This window comes from Macrosteles quadrilineatus, unplaced genomic scaffold, assembly GCF_028750875.1.
Source record: "Macrosteles quadrilineatus isolate MER2022 unplaced genomic scaffold, UCM_ALF_1.0 Scaffold_9__3_contigs__length_116548681, whole genome shotgun sequence".
NCBI lineage: Eukaryota > Metazoa > Arthropoda > Insecta > Hemiptera > Cicadellidae > Macrosteles > Macrosteles quadrilineatus.
Genome location: NW_026542602.1, coordinates 114,000,079 through 114,019,291, shown reverse-complemented (window position 1 = coordinate 114,019,291; position 19,213 = coordinate 114,000,079). Strand labels below are relative to the sequence as shown.

The following is a 19,213-nucleotide window of genomic DNA, read 5'->3' as shown; positions in this document are numbered from 1 at the left end:
TTCTTGTCTGTGAAATATTTCATTGTAAATTTTTATGTAGTGATGTATCCTGACTGTGAAGAATTTCTTACAATGTACCTTGATTAAAAATAAAAAAATGATTTTCAATAGGATCCTGATCCAAGAAATTATCATTTGGAAACAGGTCATGGCCAATGCATTGTTTTGAAACTTTTGGCACCCACATAAAATAACTTTGGCATTGCATTACGTCTACTACATTCTTAGTTATTAACAACGTGTCAGTGACTACAAAACAGTTTAGAAAATAGTAAAATACATTGTAAAAATACAAATAGTTAGTACATGGGTGACTCATCACTGCGGCCACCATTTTGGATAGGTGCTAGGCGTTGCGACAGGCTTCACTTTACCGTTTGGCATGCCAGGTCTATTTCAATTCTGTGGTCGCTGGTTTCAGTCCTTTATCATGGTTAGTTAAACACAATTCTCTGTGCCAAGTACTGTTACCTTAAGGTTAACAACTAACAGTACAGGCCTATACAGACAAAACAAATTTGCACTTGCTAGTTATTTAGACTTATTTTATTTATAAGAGGTTTTACCCGCAAATTCACGGGAGTACATAGCAGCCACCATTAAATTAATTAAATCAATTTTGATTTTATATTTCATTCAAAGGGCCCAAGTTCGAAAAATTATCATCAGAAGGAATGTTAAAAGCAGCGGGACCTTCATACCTTACATCCTGAAGTGGCCGAGGTGAGAAGGCCTACGGTTGTACCTGAACTCGTCGCCCTCTTTCTTGAAGATAGATTTTAGAGATAAAATAGATAGATTTTATTTTTTGTTTTGTAGAATTCTTGAAGTGGCTATTTGTTATTCCAGATTTAAATACTGTACTCTTTTTTACTTTTTAATCTTATAGGTATTGTACAATTTTCATGAGTGATTCCATCTTTCTTTTTGGGTTAACATTTAAATTTTGGTAGAGAACTTTTAAATTCACCAAAAAACACATAAAAATCATGCAACAGACACCAAAAGCACTTAAATTTATTTCATAAAAAAAAAACACTAATTAAAATTTATATTACCGTACCATTTATATTGAGCATGCCTATACATGTGATATCCACAAGGTTGAGCTGTACAAAAATTAATGAGATAGAGTGCAAACTTCGCAATGTGAGGTATTGATTGAACTATATTGTAGAGAAATACACTTGGTCGGCACAATACCTCATGTGTATAACCATGCTATATCCTACTAATATTATAAATGAGAAAGTTTGGATGTATGGATGTATGTATGTTTGTGACAAGTAAAAACGAAAAATACTGGTCGGATTGGGCTGAAATTTGGTGTGATGATAGCTCACATTCCCAATTAACATATGGACGCATTCTTATTGCAAAAGTCCTTTTGGGATCCGCCCCAGTGGCTCTGGAGTTTCCCATGTTAACCTTATGAGTAATCATATTTAAAAGGAATAAAATAGTTATGTCAGCTGTTTCAAATACACAAGTTGGATCTATGGTATTAAATAGCATTATAGTTCGGCCGCTTAGAAAACGATCTGCGCGCTAATGCTAAACCAATGCTGGAGGAGGTCGTTTTCTAAGCGGCCGACCTATAACAAGTTATAAGGTTTAGCAACAGGGTGTAACTATTTTATACAACAAATGTGAAGACCAAAAATTTTCTATTTTGTGTCCTCTTCCCTTTGCAAAGCACGGGTACAACAGCTAGTGACTTCATATTTTACTAATTTGTTGGTCTTGAAACTATCTTATGTCTTATATCTGATCCGTTTGATTCGGCCAGCAAAATCTAATATTCTAATCTAATGCACGAGCTGAGACACACTAGTTGCACATATTCACCATTCGTCCATAACTTCATAAACAATCAATAAACTAGCCAAACGTCTAGTGTTGTTTAGTAGTTACATTTATTGCTGACTTCCCTTATTATTTAGGCTACTAAAGTACTGCACTACTTCACATATATGTGTTGTTACGCGAAGCTTATACAGTGGCGGTTCTAGGACCTTGTCAAGGGCGCAATAAAGGAGGGGTGACCGGGGGCCCTCAAATTTTGTTATTTTCAAAGCCGTTTGGTGACTTTCTAATGCCATTTTAACACCTAAAACTGTGTCCAATTGTCCATAAACTGCCATTTCACCTGTTGTTTGTTTTGATCAAGTAGGCATTTAAAAAATTAAACTATGACGATTGCATTCATGAATTTCAAAACATACTGTAGACTACGACCATATCCTCATAAAAGCCCTTTGGTGACTTTCTATAGTTATTTGTGTAACTAGTGGTGAAAGTGGCACTTTGCTGCACACGAGAGCAATGTTTAGCACGAGCCGCAGGCGAGTGTGGAATGATCTCGAGTGCAGCAAAGGCCTTTTTCACTCGTGTTACACATTATATTTTTCCTACAGTCACTATAAAGCATATAAATAATTAGTCTTTCAAACACTATGCAACACGTTTTTAGGTTCAGCTGGCAACACAAATGGTGCCCTAGAGAAAGTAGTACCTGCGGTCCATATCACTCCGCTATTTTTCCTCGGCAAGAAATGTGCTCCGTGTTTTGAGAATATAGTTCCGTATGTTTTTGTAATTTGAAGTGGTTTCCGCGCCTAAAAAAATGCTTAAAAGGTATTTTCTTGTTTATTAAGATCGTAGGAAGGTTTTAAAAACGTTTAAAAGAAAAGTCCAGAAAGTTCAGAAATACCGAAACTATAAACACGAAATGACAGGTTAAATCGTAGTTATAATAGTCAGTCAGCTGCTCATAGTATAATTATCTTTAAGTGTTGCCAACTTATTTCCAAGCGTACACGGATTACGTGCATAATGGAACCACGCTGTTTTGTGTTGTTTCGTTGGAATCCTGATGTGCGGCAAAGTATAAACCGTACGGCAAAGTATAAACCGTACGGCAAAGTATAAATATGCAGCAATTAGCAGCTTTCTGTACTATAAACAGTACAAGGAAGCCAACTTTGTCGGGTGACTGTAGGAAAAAGCTATTTTTTATGTCTAGAACTGTGTCCAAAAACCTCCCTTTCCCCTTTTATTTGTCATGCACAAGTAGACCTTTTTAAAACTAAACTATGACAATTAATTGCATTCATAAATTTCAAAACACACTGTAGGCTATGTCCATATCCTCCCAAAAGCCGTTTGATGACTTTCTTAAGCAATATTAATGTCTAGAGCTGTGTCCAATTGTCCAAAAACCTCCTATTTCACCTGTTATTTGTCATGAGCAAATAGACATTTAAAAAATTATACTGACTAACTTGCATTTTTTTATTTTAAAATATATACTGTACTAAAGCCATATCTCCTAAAAGCCGTTTGGTAACTTTATAATGCCGTTTTTAACGCATAGAACTCTGTCAAATTATCCAAAAACCTCCCTTTTCACCTGTTATATGTCATGCAAGGAAATAGACTCGTTTTTTCTCCTTAAGTTTTTCTTCATTAGAGAGATCTGTCACAGTTTTTGGCACTACATAAAATATTTAAACTAGCCAACAATAGCAATAAACAAGTCACAGTAGACAACCCACAATATAGTACTGTATCAATCAAATGTCTACTGGCTACTGTAAATGTGTAACAGTGTGGCTGTTATGTGTAAATGGCTACTGGCGATACCGCTGATGACTGATGTCTGTCATTGTCAGTAGATAGCAGACAATTTGACAATTAGGAACATGAAATCAGCTGTTTCCCTGTCCTCGTTTTCGCGCTCGCCTTTGCCCTGGCCTAGCATGTCAAAAGCTGACTGCTGGAAAAATTGGATAATGCATACAACTTAGCATAGTGTAATATTGCTTTTTTGGTCGTGCTATTGCCCCACAAAGTTTTTTTTCTATGTGGAACTTAATACTAATCCTGCCATTACTTATTTAGTTTGGTAAAAGCTACATTGCTGTCTGATTTATAATATTGCACATTTTAAGGATGAAATGTATGTTAAAATGATTTTTCCAGGATTCCAAGGGGTGGCTTTAGCCCCTGTAGCCCCCCCCCCTCTTTGAACCGCCACTGAACGTATACTTTCATTTAAAGTATTATCTTGGTTCGGACTATTGTAGTCTAGTCATGGGTCTTATTTCAAGGTGTTCAGAAAAGAAGGAGCCAACTGTAAATTGGCTGTCTAAAGGAACAACTGATATTGGTAACAAAGCTACCTATTTCATACTCGTCTTTCATTCATATCTAATTTGATTGAGATATGCGGAGTTGCGGCCCCATACGGTACCTAGTGATTTGGCGTTTTTACCCATTCTTGACACATGATTACATAAAAATAATCTAAAATGTAAATACCCCCGCCGCAGCAAACCTGCAGACTAAGCGAATTTCCATTTCCCTGAATGGATTTACACTAAAATGTCTCCTTAAAAATATCACATTTATTCCCTATTTAAATAGAATCAGTTTAAAACATACTTAGGTTTGCTGCAACAGGGAGGGTAAAAGTGTTTTTTATGTAAAATGTTAATAGTTAGTAAGAAATAAAAACATTTTCCAAATTTGGGCAAAATTTAACATAGGAATTAAAAAATTTACAATTTTTTGGAATTTTCTCCGTAACCATTAGGCGCATTATAACGCTTCAATACTAAATTATTTGTTGTTTTAAGCTCTACAAAATAGTTTCGAAAGAAATTGCAAAATTTTATGTTTTTTGGGTCAAAAATGGGAAAAACCCATTTTTACCCCATAAAAGCCCCCATAAACCCCCGTTCCCATGGTCCGATCATGCTGGTTCGCGAACTCGTTCGAATAAACGTAGGTTTACACGTTTGTACCAAATTTCATCAAAATCGGATCATTTTTGCTCGAGTTATCGCGCTAACGGACACATATATATATATATATAAATATATATATAAATATATATATATATATATATGTATATATATATGAATTTGAACGGATGGTGTTTTTGACCTCTAGGGACCTCAAACGAAAAAAAAAATCGGTCCCGGGTCCAGGTCTTACCGTGAGTACTACGGTAATAGCTTATTCCCTATATGGGAAATTCGCTAAAATGGAAATAATGTAAAATAATTAAAATGGAGATCTCCGTTGAGATAAATAAATAAATGTGGTTGCAATAATACAGGAAATCACAAATATTTATAACCATTTAATTAAAACATTAATAGATAAATTAAATTCTGTGTATTTAAACAAATAACTGTAACTTTATTGATTGAAAATCCATCAGTATTTATTTACAGTTTTCAACTTAATAAGATGAAAAAACACCAAATTTGGCTGGTAAAATTTACTACAATATTAGCTTTTATATTCATAAACCCAGAAAATTACACAAGTTGTAGTACTTTCTCTGTGAATGTTTGGACTTTTCTAAGCATCCATAAAGTTCATTGACCTTTAAACAGTCCGTCTTACTCATCATCTTCCGCTGTCCCAACTTTGCTCCTGGATATTTTGCAGTGATTGTTGGCTTTCCTTTACCTTTACTGAAACAAGAATTTTCATCATATATCATTTGTATATATATACAAAATACTATTATTTGTATGTTTCTCTCGTACTGTGGACATTGATAGTATCACAGGGTTTTCTTGTCAGTTTTCATCAAACCTGTTATAGTGACTTGGTTTGAGTACTTGTTTATGGCTACTTACGTAGGAGCCACGTTGTGCCCCCCCCCCCTAACATAAAAAATAGTTAATTTTTTTTCAATTCTATGTTGTTTCATCTGCCAAATGTGCCAAACAATACGTCACTCATCACATCAATTGTTCTATTGTTATGCATAAACAGCTGACCAACAATACAAATTCAAATAAAAATACATTTCTTCCACTTTCTTAAATGGTCCCTCACAAGTTATTTATACAAAGTTTTATGGGGGTATTATAGATTCCCTGGTAGTGCCCCCCACCCCCCAAGGCCATGGCACCTCTGGCTACTTATCTCGACCTCGTCGTAAAAGTGTTCAAATATGCAAACTAGGGCCAGTGTTTTCATTTTAAGGTTGTAAAGGTGTTACCGGCTTTTTTTCAGTAAAAAGGTATTTTTAAGAAGCACACCTAACTGTTGCAATGGAAAATAACCACAGTAAAATTAGTTAATTTAAAATACCCCCGCCGCAGCAAACCTGCAGACTAAGCGAATTTCAACTTGTCTGATTACATTTCTGCTAAAATGTTTCCATAAATAAGACAAATTTATTCCAAATTCAAATAACATTAGATTTAATTAGTGCCTAGGTTTGCTGCTACGGGGAAGGTAAAAAGTGTTTTTTCACCTTACGTTAATAGTATCATAGACAAAAATAATGAAATATAGACCGTCAGCTGTGCTGCGGTTACCACAAGTTCTGGCGCACACCGCTGGGATCGCCGTGGTAGTTACAGCGTACGCGCTACGTAAACTACAGCGGTGTGCGCCGGAACTTATGGTAACCATGGTAACCGCAGCACGGCTGACAGTCTATATTTAATTCTTTTTGTCTATGATAGTATAGGATGAAAAAAAAAATTTGCCAAATTTTTTCAATATTTATCCATTAACGAGTAAACTACAACAGTTTTCATTTTCTCCATAAGAATAACATGGGAATTTTAAATTACAATATTTTTGAACTTTCTCCAGGCATACAACAGCGCTTCAATATACTAAATTATTTATTTTTTTAAGCTCTACAAAACGGTTTAAAAAGAAATTGCAAATTTTTGTGTTTAGGGTTAAAAATTGGAAAACCCCATTTTTACCCCATAAAACCCCCGTTCCCATGGTCTGATTATGCTGGTTCGAATAAACATAGGTTTACACGTTTGTACCAAATTTCATCAAAATCGGATCATTTTTGCTCGAGTTATCGCGCTAACGGACACATATATATACATATATATATGAATTTGAACGGATGGTGTTTTTGGCCTCTAGGGACCTCAAAATGAAAAATTAAATCGGTCCCGGGTCCAGGTCTTACCATGAGTACTACGGTAATAGCTTATTCCCTATATGGGAAATTCGCTAAAACCATTTTAAAATCTGGTAGGGGAAACTTGAGTGAATTTTTATCTTACAGTCATATCATATGTCATATTAAGTTAAGGCGATTTCTACAAAACACTACTCCTCCGTTAATAATGGACGGATTTTTACAAACGATGTGTCAAAATTAAGTATTATTTTTGTTGATGTCCCCTTTCACCTGTAATAAAAGTCCTCGGGCTTTACCCCACGGGCCATCAAAATCCCAATGTATTTCTTATGAAGAAAAGATTTTGTTTACTTAAACAGACGAATAATTTGTGTTAATTGCATATTAAGAAACAGCTGTTCATAGTAAACACATGATACACACAAGAGCGTTCGTTTTCAGTTTCGATAACTGGATTGGAGCGATTGATTACATTATCTTTGAGTTGACTCTTTTAAGTCATCGGAAATTATGACCCTTATTCATTTTGAAATAACGCCTGTAATAGTTTGCAATTGCTCAAATTCGAGCAACAGGTGCACTAGTCTTCAAAAATATTTGTCTTAACTGTTAAAAATCATATACTTTCTGATGTAGATAATAAAAAATTCAGCTATCTACAAAATCAGAATAGATAATTTATTTTTGTAAAAAAATACAACCGACTTCAAACGCTCTAAAAAGAATGAAATAATTTCAATAAAGTAAACTTTTGTATAAGGCAAGCTCACGTATTTTAAGTCGGCGCGGCTCTATGATGATTTTTGATACAAAATTGAAAGAGGGTGTCCATATTGCAGGTGACTATCTATAACTAAAGGTGTTAATCTGCATGTCTTTTTCATAGCTATGCGTTAAGTGTTATTTTATTACCGTAATCAGAGATCGGCATTATAGTGGTATTAACGAGTATCTACAAAACACGGATTTAAGAATTGGATAGATATAGAGATCAAAGAAGAAAGGCAAAACTTATTAAATGCTTGTAAAAACAAAAGGAAAAATAAAAATATGACAGTTAAATTGAACATAAAGCAGCAAAAAAGAAGGTTAAAAAAACTCATAATTGAAAAGAAGAAACAATACTTTCACAATAAAATCACTTTATCTGAAAATGTAGCAAAAACTACTTGGAATTTAATCAATACTGAACTTGGACGAAATTCTGCTAATTTACCATCCCAGATTATTTTAAAATATAATGGAAATTCTGTTACTGACCCTGTGGAAGTTGTCAACATAATGAATAATTACTATGCTGACTTAGTTGACAGCACAATAATTCCAAATTTGAATAATAAAGATTCCTTTGGGGATAGCCCCAAGCAGTCCAATGCTGTTATTGCTGATAAGTCTAGATTTAAGTTTCATACTATATCTGAGGAACAGTTAGATAAAATAATTAATTCAGTAAAGAACAAGTGGTCATCTGGATATGATGACATCCCAACAAAAGTCATTAAGGCTTCAAAAAGAGCAATTCTTAAGCCTCTAATGCATGTTATAAATGCTTCTATGATATCTGGAGTATTTCCCACAGAATTAAAAGTATCAAAAATCATTCCAATATTTAAAAAGGGTGACAAGAAGGATCCTGCCAACTACAGACCTATTTCAATCCTACCATCATTATCAAAGTTTTTTGAAAAGTGTATGTTGATGCAACTAACTGATTATTTTGAAAAAAATAGCTTATTAGATTCGGAACAGCATGGTTTTAGACAAAATAAATCAACTATTACTGCAGTCATAGCTTTTGTTGAACATATTGTGGATAAATTAGACAAAGGTGACCATACTGTTTCTGCATTTCTAGATCTGACTAAAGCGTTTGACAGTGTATCCCATTCTATTTTACTAGAAAAACTAACTTCTAATGGTATAATTGGCAAAGATTTCGCTTTATTAAAATCATACCTAATAGGTCGAAGGCAATATGTGGAAACTAAACACCTCAATGGCAATAGATTATTTAAAATAAAGTCAAAAACTAGATTAATTAAATATTCCGTTCCCCAGGGATCAGTCCTGGGACCATTCCTATTCCTTATGTATTTAGGAAAGTTACCAGAATGTCTTTCAAACCTAACATTAAATAATAAATTTTGTATTTTTGCAGATGATATTAATCTAACGATAGCTAGTAGCAATAGAAGTAATGTTTTTGATCAATTATCCCTAGCAACAAACAAAGTTAACGAAAGACTAAGTAACTTGAACCTTTTAACTAATAAAAATAAAACAACAATAATTAAATTCTCTTGTAAAAATGGTAATCCAAGGAATGACACAGAACCAACAGACTGCCTTAATACTGTTGACCTTGCTGAAAAGTCAAAGTTCCTTGGTATTTTACTGGATAGAAAACTGTCTTGGTCAGATCATGTAAATGAGGTCTGTTCAAAAGTTAGTTCAGGAGTCTTTGCTCTGAAGACATTGTCCTCTTTTTGTGACATCAAAACATTGCAATCAATGTATTTTTCAATGGTCCATACCCATATTGGGTATGGTCTTGAAGTATATGAAGCAACATCAAATTTTAACCTCAAAAAAATTTTACATCTTCAAAAAGATGCAATAAGATCAATGCTTAAATTGGATTTTGATGCACACTGTAAAAAACATTTTATTGTATTGGGTATCATGACAGTTTATAGCCTTTATATTTACAAGACTGTTCTTCATGTTAAACGTAATATTTCAACATTTACTAGAAACGTCGATAATCATAATTACAACACAAGAAACCGATATAATTTCCAAATTAATAAGCATAAAAAAGAAATATTTAAACAAAAACCATCATACATTGGAATACAATTTTTTAATCAATTACCAATAAAAATAAAAAATGAAACAGATGACTACAGATTTAAAAACGCTCTAAAATTACATTTGACACAAAATGCTCTCTATAAATTCAAAGATTTCTGGGCTAAGCAATAACAGCATTGACTTAAAATGTTTTAGGCCTATTGCTGTTTCACTGAACTATATTTTTGTTTTTTGTTTTCACTGAAGTATACTTTTGTTTTATACCTACTTGAGAGATGACTGTATTGTTTTGTTGTTTTGTTTTTGTCTATTGTATTTGTCTTTTATTTGTGTTCATATTTTATGTAACGATGAATTTGACACCATTCTTGTATATACAATATATACTAATGAATAAAGATGTTTTGAATTGAATTGAATTGAATACTAAAAACAGAATGACTGTAAACACAAATCAGGTCAAACGTTAAAATACATTTTTTATAGTAACTTAAACAAAAGGCATTTTTCTCAATGTTATTCATTTAGGCTCCATGGCAAGTAATAGTTTATTGATCAATATGAAGCAACTGTTTCATGAAGAATTGTCTGTAGCTTCATTTAAACTAGAGGTCGTCCAGTGGTTGAAACTCGACCAAAAATATGTAATGTACTCACTTCTCTATTTTCACCCCACACTGTAAATAAAACATGTGATTGGAGTTTCTTCCATTTGTTTTGATTTTCTGTTTATATTTCGTTGTTATTTCGTCACTAGCATGGCAACGCATAAGATCCATGTTAATTTTTTCCAATTTTTAAACTCATTTTTTGTGCTTATGTTTGAGCCTATTTTAATTTATAAAGGGATTCTGCACACCTACAGGAAAATTGCTTTCTAACGGTATGCGCAGGTTTACCCCACGATGCACACAAGCTGAGAAAAAAGGTTTTAAAGAAACATGCTTGCCTATTAATATATAGATAGAAGATGGTTTCAACTAACAGCTGTAGGAATGTTATTATTATTTATTGCCTTTTCTGCACAAATGTAAACAATCTGCACAAATGTAAACAAAATAAATGTTGAATATTTAAGGTTTTCAGAATTTTTCACCGAAACAAATATTATACTTAAACATAATATATAAGGTACCAAATAGAAACTCTCCTGGTTATTTTGGTGCTGGAACCACACTGATCGGTAAAAAAATCACAGAGAAATTGGTGAACATACATAGAAAAAAAAAACATCCCCACAAACAAATTGAGAACCTCCTCCTTTTGTTGGTAGTGGGGAAGTCGGTTAGTAAAATACAGTAGTACATTTCATCACCGAGTGTAAAATGACTCTCTGAGTTTCACTACGGAAGAAAAGCCTCAGTCGGAAAATGAATGAGGATTGAAAAGACACTTTTTGCTGGTGTGATGAACTGTATATTTTTTTACCATTATTTAAGCAAACTAAGTTACAAAACAAAAATACTATTCATTTAAAGATATCCTCTCAAAACAACTCTTAACTTTCAATAATTTTTCTAATGCAAACAAGCAGCTGTTTAGTAAATGACTAGCAGTTACCCGGCGTGCGTTGCTGCGCTTAACAACTATTGACAGGAATGCTACAATAAGCAACAACCGATTCAAACATTCGCTAGATGCAATTGCTTACAATCATAGTTAACAATCAAGATTCAAAATTCAGATTTTTACTCCATAGAAAGTTAAAAAGGTGTGTCACCATAGACAAATAGAATAAATATAGACTGTCAAAGGAAGCTTCCGGCGCCCACCGCTAGGAGTGCCGTGTAGTTATGGCACACACCGCTGCAGGCAAGGAGTGCAGGAGCTGTATGCTACCAGCAGACGCTGCAGCAGTGTGCGCCGTAACTACACGATACTCCTAGCGGTGGGCCCCGGAACATATGCTAACCGCAGCACTGCTGCCGGTCTATGTTCATTCTATTTGTCTATGGTTTCACTCCCTAGGGACAAAAAGAGACTCTTAATGCATGGATTAAAAATTGATGTTTTTTCTTTACTAAAAATGAGGATTTACCTTACAAATTTTAAGTGTTCAGTTTTATAATATATTTTCATACTCACCTGAAGAAGTATCTTCCATAGTGCATAATGCTGTCGTAATCATATTCAAACTTATAAGTTGTGTTGTCCAAACTTTGTTTGTCAAAGTTTGATTGGAATCCTGAAAATTAATTACTGAACTTAAAATCCTTACATTTTTCAACCTTCTAAAAATTCAATTTTAGAACAAAATGTTAATTTTACTAACAGGAAAAATTAAAGCGGCCCACACACTAGGGCGCTTGTGTGCGCACGTGTGACGTGCAAACAGCACGAGGCACATTGCCCATTACCTGTTGTTGAATTGTAACTGTATTTTTGTCACTATTTTATTAATTAGGCTAATTTGGAATAATGAGACAAAAACAAATATATAACAAAGAAAAGTCCGGGTATTTGCAGTAAACATCAAATAAAACTTTGTTTTCGTTGGTAATTTCCAAGTTTTCTTATAAATAGTCTACAATGTAATATTTTTGAATTTAACCTTGATTTATTGCTCGATTTATCACGCTAACGGACACATGTGTGTGTTTGTGTATATATATATATATATATATATATGAATTTGAACAGATGGTGTTTTTGGCCTCTGTAGACCTCAAAACGAAAAAGAAAATCAGTCCCGGGGCCAGGTCTTACCATGAAACCTTTGGTAAAAGCTTATTCCCTATATGGGAAATTCGCTTAACATTACAATAACATTTCCTCAGTTTATAGGAATACCTAGTTATTCTTTCTTTGAGAGAGTCTTGGGTAAGGATACTCATGAATAGTAAAAAAATAAATATAAAGCTTACCAGGAACAACATTGTCCAGATGTATTTTCACAAACTTATCTCTGTCGGCCCTCGATTGTTCATGGAAAAGTCCGAGAGCATGTAAAAGCTCGTGAATAGCTCGTCCTTCGCTGCCGAGGCAGTTGGGGCCCTTCTCATCTGGGGCCTGGAGGGACACAATCTGAGCCCCTCCAAACCTGCCCACGTACGACCAGCATCTATAAATGAGGAGATTTGGATAAAGAAAGTTAAGATAATCCTCAACACTTGAATGGTGAACACACTACCTGTACGCAACAAGATAGGGATCACCATCAATTCAAGACAACTTCCCTCCTTTGTTGTAGAAATCCAAACATGTTTTGATATGTTTAATGTCTAGACTCTACTGCTAACTTAACAGAATGGAAGAAAAGGATTGATACAATAGAACCTCTCTTGTCCGACCTTGTGATGTCCAAAGCTCTACTTGTTTACTGTCTGGGGCGATAACGCCGAGCGTGATCGGTTAACTGAAAAGCCGATCGCAGATGTTGACGTAATCGCGGCAGACGATCACCACTGTCGCTGATAAAGGGTGTTGCAGCCATTGCAAGATACAGTTACAGAAGTCGTGGAGACTGCAAGTTATGGTCACAGGTGGTGTTGCGGTCATGAGAGACGATTACCAAAGTAGCGGAGACTGCAAGTTAGGCTCGCGGGTAGTGATGGGCGATACGGACGCGTATCGCGATACGATACATATCGGAAAAAAATATCGTATCGCCATATTGAATCGGGTGTCTGTATCGCGATACGCGAATCGTATCGTCAAAAATATCGAAAAGAAAAACGATACGTATCGTATCTTTCCCCCCTCCCCTACCTAACCTAGAAACGGCAAATTTTATATAAGTACCTGGGGACCAAGCTTTGCTCGGGGAAAATCATTAGTTTACTCTGAAAACAGTCTTAGTATTGCAGATACATTAATATTAATCCATTTCCACAGTCACACTGCTCGCCTTTACTACTTCCTTCACAACTCCCTACGTCTTGGACCTGTTTCCCTATCCTTCCCATAGCATTTTAGGATTGCAGATACATTAATGTAATTGCCACAGACAGTTCCCTCCCACCACGGCCGCCTACACTCTGCACTGCTAGTGCTAGATAGCACGCTAGTGGAAATGGACTGGACTGGGATGGGACTGGTACATTATCAAGTAAAAACCAAAAACACAGACGTCAAAAACTCCTATTTCAAACTACACATCCACAGAGTACAGATTTTGCAGTTTGCTCGGCCTGCGCAAAAAAAGCTTAAAAATATCGTTTTGACATAAATCGTATCGCTCTATGTGCCGATATAAATACAAATATCGTTTTAGGCGATACGATACGTATCGTTTTTCAAATATCGTATCAAAATATCGTATCGTCCCCCGAATATCGCGATATTCCGATATGATACGATACGTATCACACATCACTACTCACGGGTGTGGTCGTGAGAGACGATTACCGAAGTCGCGGAGACTGCAAGTTAACGCTCACGGGTGTTACCGCTGTTGTGAGAGACAATTACTGATGTCACGGAAACTGCAGGTTATACTCCTCCCGATATCCGACCTTGGCCCGGTCCCGTCATGGTCGGATATGAGGGGTTCTACTGTAGTCAGCAAAAAAATCAATGATGTAACTTTGCTAGACCTGTGACTTTTTACTACTTGTTCACTATTTTACTTGAATCGCCTAATTTAAAAATATTATCAGCAGATGTATGTTGCTGACACAATATACAAATATTACAATGGAATAAAAACTGCTTTATGTAACTCCAAGACAGGATACTTGACCACTGCCCCTGTTTTTTTACCCCTCCCCACTTGAGAGTATTCCACACCACCATCAGTGTACCCCTCCCCCCCCCCCAAGGGTCATCTGAGTTACGCCTATGAGAGAAATCATCTGTGTTTTGTGTAGGCTTAATTGTTACTGACTAAGATCAGCGGTTTCATTAGTCAGGATCATTTATTTATTTTTAAGTCCAATAATTAGGGACGGATGGGTCCAGTTTCCAACCATCAAAAAGGTATCGACTTTTCTTAGGATCAATCCGGCAACCTTTTAATTGTTAGGCAAGCACTATAACTGCAGTAGACTCCCTCTTATCCGGACTCTTCAGGACCAAGGCCAGTCCAGATAACAGATTTTCCGGTTAAACCGACTTCCCCAAAAACCCAGTATAACGGACCGTTTAAATGCATACTGTATACAGTATTTGACTTAAATTTAGGAGAGCATTGTATTTAGACACGTGATCACTGGTCTCAAAACTTTCCCACGAGAACAGTCGTTTTAGTACTGCCCACTTCCTGCTCATCTAGTCCGGTTAAACCGATGTGCTGATATAAATTTGCTGGTTAAAGAGATGTCATTTTAGCCTAGTGTAGTCCGGTTAAAAGGTTTCCGGATAAGAGGGAGTCTACTGTACTCAGCTACCCAGCCATATAGAGTAAGTATCTAAAGCTTTTAGTGACTCAAAAATTATCTTTTAGTAGGTTATAGTATTTATTATTCTTATGCTATTCACTTACCCCTTTGGGTATTTGATCGGCCAAATGAGTAGGAAGTCTTTTGATTTTCCATTCCAAGGCACAAATTTGATGCACGTCATGAAGTTTATTGTTGTAATAGCTTTGTAAATTGTTATGTAGTTGTCTGGTTCTAAAACGTAGGTAGCACTATTAGTTTTTTTCTTAAAATAGTTTACTCTCCTAGTAAAGTAAAACAAAAATTATCAGAAAACTATCATTAATCTCTAAACTTCAATCTGCGATTAAGTATTTTCTTACCCATAAAAGTCACCTCTAAAAACTACTTCTAAATACAGAGTGTTAAAAAAGATGGGGACATAAATTTGGATAATTTACGTAGGTTCACGTAGCTGTAGCCTAACTAGCCTTATTCTACCTCATTCACAAAAAAAATTTTTATTTCAGCTATTTTTATTTGATCTTTTTGAGCTTTATTGTGTTGTTTGATAGGAGTTTTTAAATACAAAATAAAAAAAATACAAAATGGCGGATATTTGGTTAAAGAAGTGATTTTAGAAAAGGTTTTATTCTTGATTTCCTCCTTATTTTCACCTAAGAAATCTATTCGTAAATTATGTCCCCAACTTTTAATACCCTGTATACCGTAATCACTATAATCGAATGAAAAGTATACTAAATAGCAGAGGCAATACTCCTCATACTTTTCTTCTAGATATACAGCTGGATCTACATCTGATATCATTCTGGATCTACAGCTTAAGTTTGGGCTTCAAACCTGTTCAACCATCATGTCAAAAAAAATAATAAGTATCAAATTAGTCTTAGTAATGTGCTGGATTTAAACCTAAAATGTTACTCTTATTTATAGAACAAAAAACTAAACTAGATTATTGTGTCCCATTTTTATTTGGTTTTTCACTCCGTACTTGTTTTAAAGGTCTGATAACTTTTTACTAGCTCAAAAGTGTCGTATTATTAAACACCAAAATATAACAGTTTTAAACAATTTTTTTTAAAATCTAAATTACACTAAGCTATTTTAAGACTGGAAGACTTAGCTGGTGCCCTCAAACTCGTTAAAAGAACTTTATATTTGTGTTAATTATTTTAATAAAAGCGAGTTGAAACCAGGTTTATATTGTGCCAATAATTTAAAACACAGATTAATAATAATGTCACCCTTAGTGATGAATAGTGGCTACCCAGTTAAAATTATGCTTATTTGGTTAAAGAAAGTAACTTTCCTGACAGGGACAGGCTGGTGTCTACTTTATTTAAAAGTATTTTGGGGATGACAACTTAAAAATAGTTAATTCAAGAATTATTTGAATGTAAGCTTTGAAGTGTGACATATAGGCTACGTATAGGCTATACAGTATAATACTTGGATTTTAAAATTTATAATTATCCACCACAACAATCTATTTGAAGTATAATAATTTTTTGCTTACCATACAAAGGGCTTATTACGTAGGGAACTGTACGATTTTCCCAAAGCTTCTCAGGAAAAACATCCCATCGTAAACCAACCCGCCAATGTTCAAATGCCTGTAAAAGTCAAAATCCTATTGGTAAAAAAATACTTGGATTGGATATACATTCCAGTTAACCTGTTGTATTTCAATAGATTTCTGTATGATTACTAGAAACAGCAATGCAGTAGGCAAACAATGCAATATCATACTAATTTTGTCGGCAGCCATAATGCAAATACGAACTGAACATAATACACTTTATTTGTTTAAAGTTTAAGTTTTTTGTTTAAATACAGCAACTTTTCATCTGCAGTTTCTATAGAATATCTTCAATGTTGTAAACTTCCAAATAAGGACAACTAAGTGTATTTTTGATTTTCAGGTCACCAATGTTTATTTGATTTCTGGTATGGAAAAATACAATATTTGATAAATCATTATCATTACCTATCCTTCTAATGTCTCAATGTAATTACAAACTCTTCACAAGTCTTTAGAACCTTCAGAAGTTTCTTTTCAGAAAAACATGGAGCATATAATGCGTTGAATTCTTTTGGTATAAAGCAGTAGTAGACTAACTACAGTAGTATATTTTCCTTATACATAATAAGGACAATAAATATACCTCGTCTGTAAGGGCCATGTCTCCCTGGAACAAAGCTGGCGTGACTTCTGGATCCTCTTCATCCTCCAGTCCTTCTTCTCCCACTGGGAGTTGTGCTATAATGGATGAGAATCATTTATCAGTGTATACTGTATTGAATTTTGGCATTATAGTTGTTCAGCATTGTTTTCTAAAGAAACTACCTGATGCTAATGTACGATGAAAATAAATTCTCTGAAATTGATCTACTTTCCAACATGATAAGATACTTACCAGACCAGTAGAATAAGGTTGACAACCAATTTGAAATATTATTTTGCAAGGGGAGACTGTACCTTTTCTGGTTCAATGCTTTTTTTATGAAGATTCTATACAAGTTCGAGTACATATAGCACAAAAACCACTCAACCTACCATACTGCTTTTTGCACACTTAATTATCACATCCATATCGTTATGTTAAACCACGTTTTAAAGAAATGTATCTACATAAAATTTATTTTAACCATTAAAAAAATACTTTTTTTACAATATAAAAAAATATATGTTTGTATAAAAATGTATCACTAATTAATATATGTTTGGTTTAATGTACTCATCAAGTACCCAGACTGATTCATGCCAAATTTAATGTCTTTATGTATTACAACTATGTGTTACCTAAAGATAAAGAAAATTTGGAAAAGCGTACAGCACATTACTTAAAGCCATAAGAATAGTGTAGCCAAAATCTCGGTAGAGTTATCTTTGTTTATTTATTGTTATCATAAGAAGCTTTCTGATATTCTAAGTATTATATATTTTCTTAATCAGGAAGAAACGTAGATTAATTTGAGATGAAAAACAAATATTGAATTTTTTAAGACATGAAATAAGGTTCAGTAGACTTTAACTAAGTATTACCATCTTTTCTACGAGAAGCGTTTTTGTTGGACAGAAGTGATAAATAATTTTGAGAACAAATTATTTATATTTGTAATTTTTCTAAGTAATGAATAAGCATGAATAACATTTTTTTACATGCATAATATAGGTACTCTGTACAAAAGGGAGCAATTTAATTGAATTTCCTTTTGTAATGATAAACTTTATCTATTTACTTTACTTGAACACGTATGTTAGGGTTATTAAATAATGCCCAATGGTGTGTTACTAGCTTTTTTATGTTTCAATGATTCTCTAGTTGATTCATTTATTATTTTAATTGAGTTTTTATTGTTGATTTTCTCCAAGATATTACGTATTGTACATGTTTACTCAAATGTTTTAGATAAATTTAACATTAAGAATTGATTGATAAAATAATAATAAACCAACAATATTTAGAAAAATACACACAAAATATTTTAATCTTGTTCGTACAACTGAAACTAACAAATTGTGACAATTACCAACACAAATTACAAACCTGATTCAGGTATGGGTGGTTTGACGGTGTCGGAAAACGCAGGGATGTTGAGCGCAACAGTTCTGGCATAGACCAAGCCTAGTAGTCCTAGACACCCTGTAGTGGTTAACACAATAATACAAGCCCGCGGACAAATCATTCCACTGGCACCGACACATTACACAGGTTAGGTTAGGGAGACTCAGCCATCAGGTCGATGACCTTGCCTTCTCAAACCTGTTGGAATCCTAATCAGAGTTTATCTCATTACCATACATAGGATCTTTGCCCACACACAGGCTCGATCCGTTACGGTGTTGAATTACTGTCATAAAGAACAATCTAGCAAATTACACACTGACTTGTGTGGTTTGATTTCGCACAAGTTTCAAAAAGATGATTGTAAAGTTTTTCAAGAGTTGAAACTTTGATTCTTGGGTTAACAAGATTTGTTAGTTTGGTTTAAACTTTTTGCTTGTAATAGTTTGATGTGTAACTATCACACTTTATAATCAAAGAAATCATTCAAGTTATTAGTATTGATAAAATTACATCTAATGTATTTTTTTATGTTTTTTGCAAGGGATTGGTTGAAACCCTGGTCTTCTTACCTACTACCTACTGTC

At 34.2% G+C, this 19,213-nt stretch overlaps 1 protein-coding gene across 1 annotated transcript; it reads right to left on the bottom strand.

Moving 5' to 3' along the window:
* Positions 1–5,192: 5,192 nt before the first annotated feature.
* LOC129003090 (hatching enzyme 1.2-like) lies at positions 5,193–18,759 on the bottom strand. Its single transcript, XM_054431321.1, has 7 exons — positions 18,609–18,759; positions 17,223–17,317; positions 16,574–16,670; positions 15,162–15,291; positions 12,604–12,800; positions 11,825–11,924; positions 5,193–5,489 (listed from the first exon to the last, which is right to left on the bottom strand). Exons 1-7 carry the CDS (start codon positions 18,745–18,747, stop codon positions 5,315–5,317), a joined length of 933 nt encoding a protein of 310 aa, XP_054287296.1. The 5' UTR covers positions 18,748–18,759; the 3' UTR covers positions 5,193–5,314.
* Positions 18,760–19,213: the final 454 nt, after the last annotated feature.

Bases quoted from the DNA above. Each gene is read 5' to 3' on its own strand.
- LOC129003090 (XM_054431321.1), bottom strand. From the start codon at position 18,747: ATGATTTGTCCGCGGGCTTGTATTATTGTGTTAACCACTACAGGGTGT. The intron at 15,292-16,573 runs GTAAGCAAAAAA...CCTACGTTTTAG, and splicing joins CGTAATAAGCCCTTTGTATG to AACCAGACAACTACATAACA. The intron at 11,925-12,603 runs GTAAGCTTTATA...ATTAATTTTCAG, and splicing joins TCTGGACAATGTTGTTCCTG to GATTCCAATCAAACTTTGAC.